Genomic DNA, 9,488 nt, shown 5'->3' with positions numbered 1-9,488 from the left:
GGTTAGGTTGTCTGAGCAGGAAGGAAGAAGGTGTCTGGGTGAGGGTTGGGGCTGGCATTGCCTGTGTGACCCTTTCCTTGCTGACCCTGGCTTCATGTCTCAGCAGAAGGGTTACTGCTGACCCGAGCTCAAGCAGCAGTGAAACATAGCTCACCAGTCTCACTAACATCTCCTGCTTTTAGCTTTTATAAGACTATATCTGACAACTGCAAACACCAAGCAGCAGTTTTATTGTGCTAATGCCAATTTTATCCTGCCTTCCTGGTCATTTATTTTCCGTTTGCAGTCTCCCAGGCCTCCTAATGCTCTGTAAATAGCTCCCAAATCCAGATTTCAGCTAGTTCGTGGACTCCTTGGGACACAGATTTTGCCTTACTGCATTCCCCCGGCATTAAGCGCAATTGGTCTCTGGTTGGTAGAACAGTAAATCACTTCTGGCTCCGCAATCCCTGATTGCAAAATCACTGGAGATCACTAAAGCAGACAGGGAAGTATCGGTACTCGCTCAACCCAGCCATCCTCTGGCGACCACCATCAGCGTGGGGAAGTTGGACCGGCTGGACCTGAGTCCACCCTGTGTTTTTCTGAAGGAGGGGAAATCTGTCATCCCTTCACAACACCATCAAAGCAGGCGATGTTTTCCTATGAATCTGAATTCAGGATCAAACGGTTTTGCTCCTCTTGGATTTAGGGCACTAGTTGAACGTGGTCCACGGAGAAATATTTCTGATAAAGATTTGTGAAATCAGGGTATTGCCAAAAACGGAGTTTACTCCCCCAGAGAAATTCTTTCAAAGCAGACTGAAACATTTTCACAGTCTCTGATCTTCTGCAAAAACTTTTAAGCCCACACACACACACTCACAAAAAAATCTGCCGGACTATTCTGCCGAGCAAACATCTCTGAGACAATGAATTGCTAATCTAGGTAGGACACCATCACAGAACCACAGAATCCTTTCGGTTGGAAAAGATCTTTAAGATCATCTAGTTCAACCATTTCCCCAGCACTGCCAGGTCCCCACTGACCCCTGGCCCTCAGCACCACCTCCACACGGCTGGTCAAACCCTCCAGGGATGGGGACTCCACCACTGCCCTGGGCAGCCTGGGACAGCCCTGCACAACCCCAACAGGGAACCAAGAAATGGTTCCTCAGGGACAACCTCAGCCTACCCTGCAGCAACTGGAGGCCAGTTCCTCTTGTCCTGTTGCTTGTTCCTGGGGAGAAGAGACTGACCCCCACCTTGCTCCAACCTCCTGTCAGGGAGTTGTGGAGAGCCAGGTCTCCCCTGAGCCTCCTCTTCTCCAGGCTAAACACCCACAGGTCCCTCAGCTGATCCTTTTAAGACTTGTTCTCTACCAGATGGGTCCTGGACCATGAGAAAGCTTTTTGCAAATGGAAAGACAAGGACCTAAAAACTGTTTCTGTGATTTTATGCAGGGTATAAACCTACAAGATCTTTTAAGGCAAAGAATAGTCCATCTCTTCCACATACAGCCAGAGCCCTACAACAGAGAAAATAACAATCCTACCCTTTGAAATATTCCCAGACTGACCAATATAGGCCTCTGAATGTACAAAAGACATGTCATTATCTTGGTGGCTCCTTTTAACACGTTGCACAATTCAAATATATCTAATATTTACATATTTAGATATATCTAAAAAAATTCAGGCTTGGTTCATCCCCTTTAGCAGTGACTTGATATTCTCAGCCAAAGCTGCACTACCAGTGTTCAAAAAAATAAATACATCTTTGATTTTCTGAAACCCGATGATGAAATGAGAACTGGAGCTGCCTCACCAACAGGACTGATTACTCCCCTGACATCTCTTCTTCAGCTTAATCTTTTTTTTTCTTTCCTTTCATTTGCAGAACAAAGAATTTATTCATCTTGTCCAAAATTTTCCCAGTCTACTAAACATCAGCTTCACAAACCTCATTCCCGAATCCTGCATCCGGCACGTTCCTGGTGCCGGGAGCAGAGGCAGACATGTCAGTCTCTGTAAACAGCCAAAGCCTCTCTTTGCAAGAACATTTTCAGTCGGTTTAAACACTGACTGCAGCAAATTTAACCCATGGAAGCCAACTTTTCAACGGAAACATTCAGCTGTAGGTGCCACCAACACAAGTCTGGCCCAAGAGTTACGGGATGCTCTGGTCTGGCTTGAAGCGCTGATCCTTGTCAGTTTGAGGTAAGGACACAAGTGCAGACACGTTTGCTCCTCTTACAGTGAGGAGAAAAAACCCTCCAGACATAAAGGACAGGAATTCAGGAGAGGTGTTTTATGAACCATCTCACAGCCCCAGTGACTGACGTACATGGATGAGCTGGCGCAGAGGAACATGAGCACACAACACTGCACCCACAGAGGCTCAAGTCCAACGGAGGACATCAAGGAGGCCTTGTGTCTTCACATGACACACACACTGCAGAAAGCATCTCATCATTTTATGGAGTAAAACTCTACTGCTCAAAGCACTGCATTCAGCTCTGAGCTCCTCAGCCCAGCAGAGACATGGAGCTGTTGGAGCGGGGCCAGAGGAGCCCCAGGAGTGATGGGAGGGTGGAACCCCTCTGCTGGGAGGAGAGGGGACAGAGCTGGGGGTGTTGAGCCTGGAGCAGAGAAGGCTGCGGGGAGACCTTAGTGCGGCCTGTCAGTGCTGAAAGGGGCTACAGGAAAGCTGGGGAGGGGCTTTTCAGCAGGGGCTGTTGGGACAGGACAAGGGGTGATGGGTTCAACTGGAAGAGGGAGATTCAGACTAGAGAGAAGGAAGAAATTTTTTACTCTGAGGGTGGTGAGACCCTGTCCCAGGTTGCCCTGAGAGGTGGGAGAAGCCCCATCCCTGGCACCATTGCAGGTCAAGTTGGCCCTTGGGGCTCTGAGCAACCTGCTCTAGTTGCAGATGTCGCTGCTGCCTGCAGGGAGATTGGGCTGGGTGAGCTTTGAAGGTCCCTTCCAACCCAAACCACTCCAGGATTTAACAGGACACCAGCTGGCAGGAAGCACTTTACCCCCTGCTGAAAGCAGGTACCGAGCAAACTGTGCTGTAGATCTGCTGCATCTTGTGTGGTCTTGGGTGTCCTTCCCGGTGAGTTCCATGGCTTAACCTTAGAGAAAAAACCTGAATGCACTTGCAGGGTCAAAAGGATGCTCAGGATCCTACGAGTGGTCAGATGGTCCTGCAGACTAACTGATCTCACCCTGGCTCATGTTATAGACAACAGGCAGACAGCTTTGTCTGAAAATAAAGAGGTTTCTCTCCGTTCCAAGATGTTTTTTTGCATAATTGCTAGTGGAAGCAAACAAAAGGTGGTGGTGGTTGAAGGCACCTAGCAAAGCCATTTATCAGGGAAAGGCGAGAGAGCTCTCTGGGGTCCCTGCTCTAGCTCCCAAACCTTTGTAAGAGATCTATTACACTCACTGACAGAATTACAACGCATTCTTCCAGCCAGGTCAGCCTGAAAGGAAGCCAGAAGCATGATGAATTTTGGCAACCCCTCACACCTGCTGATGTCCTGAGTGCCAAACTCCTTTTCCACACAAAAAACTGTCTGGAATTTGTTGACTTGTTCTTCAAAGACAGTTGAGTGGACGTTTTTCTGAAGTGTGATATTCTTCCTTAAAACCTCCCCTCTCCAACAAAGGAGCACCAGGGAGTCCAGTTTAACCCAACCACTTCACAGACACCTGACTGTTTTTTGGGGGGAACAAGAAGAAATGAGGCATAACGCAGGCAAGTTTGTCCCACTGTATTCCACAAGATCACAAAGGAAAAGTCCCCGAAAATGAGAAGAATCTGGATGAGCTTTGTAGTTTTCTGGATGTATTTTACTACAAAGGGAACAGCTGGCACAAACTGAACAGACTGTGGAGCTACTCACTGTGAAACGCAAATTCTCCTTCTGCAACTTGACATTCATAAAAACTGGATGTAAGCCTTCCCCCAGCTCACTTCACACTGGGCCCACTCCCTCACGCTGGTTATAGTGGGAGCTTCCATCCCAGTGAGGCATCTGTACTTAAGTGGGACACATCTGGACCATAATGTCCCCAACCTGGAGAACGCTAATGGAGTGGAGAACCGCGTCTTGTATTGGTCCTCTTGAATGCCACTGGCAGAGTTCTCGCATGCTCCTCCAAGGGAGAAAACGATCTCCACTGGAACACATGCAACAGCATAAGCAAAACCCTTCTGCTCTTGCCTCCCTTTCAAAGATTTTCCTGTAAGTTTTGCTGTGGGGATGAAGTGATTGCTCCACAGGGGTGAGGAGCCACAGGGTCTCCAGAACAGTTCATCCAGCCTAGGTGGAGAACTCTGTAACGCAGCCTGATGAAGGGCCTCAGATATTTCCTAGAGGAAAAAAAAAAAACCATTTACCCCACTTTTTCCAGCCTATGCACCAGGATCAAGAGCTCTGCTGCCTAAACTCCATCTGAAAAACCTAGGATCATCCTGTTTTCAATTCAGGGCAGGAATGGGTGCAAAGCACCCGTCATTCTTCCCTTTCCTTTAACCAGTCTTCACTGGCTGCCTCCCAGTCAGAAACCCAAAGTTACTGGTTGGCTTTATTGGCTTTGACAGGTCATAAGCAAGAGCTACCAGTGCCGTATTTGAATGCTGCAGGATCATGTCTTTACTTGCCTACTGACTTCACGAAAGGGGCACCTTCTCTTTCTCCTGTTTTTTTTTCTCTTTGCCATTTTTCCTTGGGAAGTAGAAGCCTCAGCAGTCCCAAGGAGGGGCAGAACCCAGCAAACGACACGTGCCTGCTCGTTGCAGTTCTGTCCCTCTATAGTCCAGAAAGCCTTCTCCATGGCTCGAGAACATGGGGGCTGTGCAGGAAACAAGATGCAGTTCACTTGTGCTCAGGGCACTTAATTCTAAGAATTGTAAGCAATGGGGATTAACTCTGGAGACCCAGACTCTGGATTAACAGTATTCCTGCATGGAACAGATAATCATAAGGAGAAAGTTTCACATAAGGAGATGAAAAGATAGGAATGAATCCATCAACCACCAAAAATGATTTTGCAGTTGGCCTGTAAATTTAGAGAACTCTTTTCAAACACCCTCCCATTAACATTGTACACGCTGGTTTGGGCTGGCATTCATTTTCCTCACTGCAACCCAAGCAGTGCTGTGGTTTAGATGTGTGATCAAAACAGTGTTGATTACACACCAGTGTTTTAGCTACTGTTAAACAGCGCTGACATGGCATCAAGACCTTCCCTGTTTCTTACTTTGAACCCCCCGAAATTAGGCTGGGGCTGGGCAAGAGGCTGGGAGGGAACACTGCTGGGCCACTGACCTGAACTGACCAAAGAGATGTTCCATACCATGTAACATCACGCTCAGCTATAAAACTGGGGTAAACAGGGTAAGTTTTTTCAAAGGTAGCCATTGCTTGGACACTGGCTGGGCACTGGTCTGCTGGTGGGAGTGATGGCCTTTGCATTGCTTGGTGGTTCGGGTTTTTTCATCTTTACTTACTAAAGTGCCCTTACCTCGACGCATGGGTTTTCTCACTTTTGCCCTTTACATTGTCTCCCCAGTTCTTCTGAGGGGGGTGAGTGAGAAACTGGGGTAAGGGCTTTTCAGCTGGCTGGGGTCAACTGACTACACACATAGAACAGAATCACAGAATTGTTTGGGTTGTTCCAACCTCCTGTCAGGGAGTTGTGGAGAGCCAGGTGGTCTCCCCTGAGCCTCCTCCTCTCCAAGCTAAACTGCTTCCCCCAGATCCCTTAGCTGCTGCTCACTGGACTTGTGCTCTAGACCTCATACAATTGGCTCATCAATCCAGCCTGTCCAGATCCCTCAGTAGAGCCTTCCTAGCCTCAAGCAGATCAACACTGCCACCCAACTTGGTGTCATCTGCAAACTGAGGGTGCCGTCAGTCCAAGCCATGAGCAGCCAGTTCCTCCAGGAGAATGCTGTGGGAAATGGTGTCAAAGGCTTTACTAAAGGATAGGTAGACAACATGCACAGCGTTCAGATGTAGCTTTCAGCCACACATGACACTCAAGAAAGCCAGACCAAGCACAGAAGGAGGGTCCTGTGGGGGCTGCCCCGTTGTGATGTGTTTCATCACCATGGACAGCAGCCTCCTCTGCCCATCCCCCACCTGCACCGTCATCCCCATTTCAAGTTTCTTCACTTATGACCACCCTGGCTCTAAACCCCCCCAGAGATGGGATTTCACCTACCTTGAGGGGAGTTAATTCCACCCAACAAACAAGAGATTTCTCCCAGCCATGCTGTACAAATTATTGTCTTTAAATTCTTCCCTCATTAATGTTTTCCTTATACCTTTCAATTTTAACTGAAATTCAATTCTGATTTCTAGTTCCAATTGACTGAAACTTCACATACCCCACAAGTTCCACCACATTTCACACTGATGATGTTTTGCAAGAACCTGCTACTCAGCAAGTGAGAGATTTTGATAATCAGAGGAGTTGGAGCACCTACCCCATGAGGACAGGCTGAGAGAGTTGGGGATGTTCAGCCTGGAGCAGAGAAGGCTCTGGAGAGACCTTAGTGCAGCCTTTCGGTGCTGAAAGGGGCTACAGGGAAGATGGGGAGGGGTTTTTTACAAGGGTTGGTAGTGACAGGACAAGGGGTGATGGGTTAAACTGAAACATGGGAGATTTAGATGAGATGTTAAGGAAGAAATTCTTCCCTGTGAGGGAAGAACTGTCCCAGGTTGCCCAAAGAAGCTGTGGATGTCCCATCCCCAGCAGTGTTCAAGGCCAGGCTAGATAGGTCTTTGAGCAACCTGGTCTAGCAGAAGGTGTCCCTTCCCATGGCAGGGAGTTGGAACTAGATGGTCCTGAAGGTCCCTTCCAACCCACACCATTCTGTGATTTGATGATTTGCAAGTGAGATGGAACAAGAACTACTAAAGGACCAGACTTTTATTTTTAACAGGGAAATACCAAACAAGATCGAACAAAAATCAGTGTTTTTTTCAAGAAAATGTGCCATTCCCACTCATTTTTCTCCTACTTAACTTCTGCTCTATTTCCATTTTGATGTAGGAGTAAACAGCCTACCCAGACAGTTTTAGTGCAGCGTGAAGGCTCTGGGTCGTACCCTACAGTTTGGTCCCTGTGAAGTAAGTGGTGGTCTCCTCGGTCTACTCTGGGAGTGCGGCAGAGGAAAGAATTGAACTATGGGGGGAAAGGCCAAACATGAGCACGGAACACATGAGCAGCCCACTTCAGAAACTTGTTCTTAATCCTCTTCTCTGGCTGGTCATGGACTGTCAAGTTCATGGAAACAAATATTATCCAATTCAGTTACAGGTTGTAGCTGGAAGTATCATTCTCTTGACATGAGTGAGGCTTCACCAGTAAGAGAAAAAGCACCCAGCGTGGTAGATAAAAGATCTAAGGGAAGACTGCACCACAAAAAACGAAGAACACATCAAAAAGCTCAAAACCTCACGATCTGCCCTCCAAGGAGGTATCTCCAGGGTGCCACAGAGACAGGGCTCCACAAATCCAAGCATGTCCCACTGCATGCACTGGGAGGAAAGAAGAACCAGCGCTGTGAGTGAGGTTATGCTTTGTGGTTAACGAACACAACAGACTGACAGAGGAAGCAGCAGCAGAAAGGGAGACAAGAACAAGGGAGCACATCAAGGAATTAAAATTACATTTTAAAAAGCTACATTCTGATGCAATCCGCTTCCACGCACAGAATCTCTGTCACCCAGACACACGTTTCACAGAACAGGCCAAGTATCTCGTGTACTACGCAGCAATTTATCTTTTTTTAAACGGACAGATACCAAACCGCCCTCCCGAGTAAGCACAGAAGTGCAATTCTTAAGCTGGGGGGGAGAAGCCATGGGCTATTCAGTTCTCACGCAATACTCGGTCTCTCTGCTGAGCCTGCTAACGAGAATTGGGCCAACAGTTCAAAATAACCCAGTGCTGAAACACCCACCGTGTTCTACAGAGATGCAGAATGGGCTATGATGCACTGCACAGCGACATGAAAGACTGAGCGAGGTGCCAACACCGTGTGAGACGCTACTGATCACCCCCAAACCATCCAGTTCTCCTGGATTTGATGTTATACAGTTACCTCTTCATCCTCATCCTCATCTTCAACATCCAGGATACCCGAATCTTGCTCAGACATGGGGCTAGTGTTTTTTACCTCCAGATCTGAGCTTGCGCAGGCTTCTTTCTTGGACTTCTTCCCCCCGCTTATCCTGGGATGCTGAGATACAATATTGTCCAGGTTTCTTTGCTGCTGTGCCTAGAAAAGAAACCCACAGATTTCACCTTTTACAATAGCACCCTCGGATTTAATGCTTTTTTTCAGCCACAAGATGCAACCAGTCATGAAATACGACAAACGAGACAAAATAAAACCCGTGCTTAATGGAACGTAGAAACGCTATGTTTTTCCTAACCCAGATATTCCGAAGAAACAGAAGATTCATTTCAAAACCATTCTGGGGATTATGCAACAATGCAAACAATATTCTCACTCTTCACAAATCAAAACGCCAAACCCATCATACGGCCATATTGATCTATTTACAGCACAGATGCAGAAATATTAGCCCATGGGCCATGTGCTGACTGTCACAGGCTGAATTAAAGGACGTACTTAACCATTGGATTTGTTCCTCTTTTCAACCCATGTCAGCACAAAACATTCCACATCTGGACCCCAGAGGTTCCTGAAAGCATTTCTGTGGTACCCCAGGAGAGCTTAATTGTATGTTGCTGATGTACAGAATGAGATGTGAAAGATATAGAACCAAAATTCACTCGCTGGGAGAAGCACCATGATTCAGGGAGCAACACACGTAGAGCTCCCTTGAACTGCTAGAGATACCAATTTCCTGGGGTTTCGGGGTTTGTTTGCAGCGGAGGTCAACACATGGGCCCTGCTGCAAAAACTCACTTGGTTTCCTCATTGTTACTGAGCACAATATTTGACAGGAGAAATGGTTTATTCCCAATTGTTCAAGAGACTCAACCAAGAACTTCAAACTAAAGGGAAAGGGCAAGGAGGGGGAATGGCACAGAGACGTTGTTCCTGCCTCGAGTCCCAAATTATGGCCAAAACAACGGGGAAAAGGTCAAGCCAGTGGATGCAGAGGTTCCGCACATGGGGGCTTATGCTCTGGTGCAGTGAGAAACTAAACACCCTGAAAACCTTAAAGGTACATGGATAGACAGATTTACAGGATCCCACCCATATGCATCTGTAATTTTTTATACATAAGAAGGTGAGCTTCTGAAAGTGTTATTTTAGACGGTAGGTTTCTTTTTAAAAGAGTGTTTTATCTATTCCAGTTAGTAACATAAACTCTACTTCGAGCAATTACCTGCACAACCCGAATCAAACTTGCACCCATGTACTTTATTGCTCCCTGACAACAGGAGACAAACGAGGTGGTGAAGGGGGACCATCCCCTGCCCCACGCTAACATGACAGCCTGGCTTCAGCAG

At 47.3% G+C, this 9,488-nt stretch overlaps 1 protein-coding gene across 1 annotated transcript in view; it reads right to left on the bottom strand.

Annotated features, from left to right (window-relative positions):
* Positions 1-9,488, bottom strand: part of LOC104497294 (exocyst complex component 6B-like) — a gene marked incomplete at both ends in the record, with an annotated part of 107,196 nt that overhangs the window by 2,230 nt on the left and 95,478 nt on the right. The window contains one exon of the mRNA XM_010140532.1: positions 8,104-8,280. Within this exon, the coding sequence (XP_010138834.1) occupies positions 8,104-8,280 (177 nt within the window). The remainder of the gene's footprint in view (positions 1-8,103; positions 8,281-9,488) is intronic.

The sequence above is a fragment of the Buceros rhinoceros genome, unplaced genomic scaffold, assembly GCF_000710305.1.
Source record: "Buceros rhinoceros silvestris isolate BGI_N320 unplaced genomic scaffold, ASM71030v1 scaffold1367, whole genome shotgun sequence".
Lineage (NCBI taxonomy): Eukaryota > Metazoa > Chordata > Aves > Bucerotiformes > Bucerotidae > Buceros > Buceros rhinoceros.
Note: the sequence above shows the minus strand (reverse complement) of the source record. Positions and strands in the feature narration are given on the sequence as shown.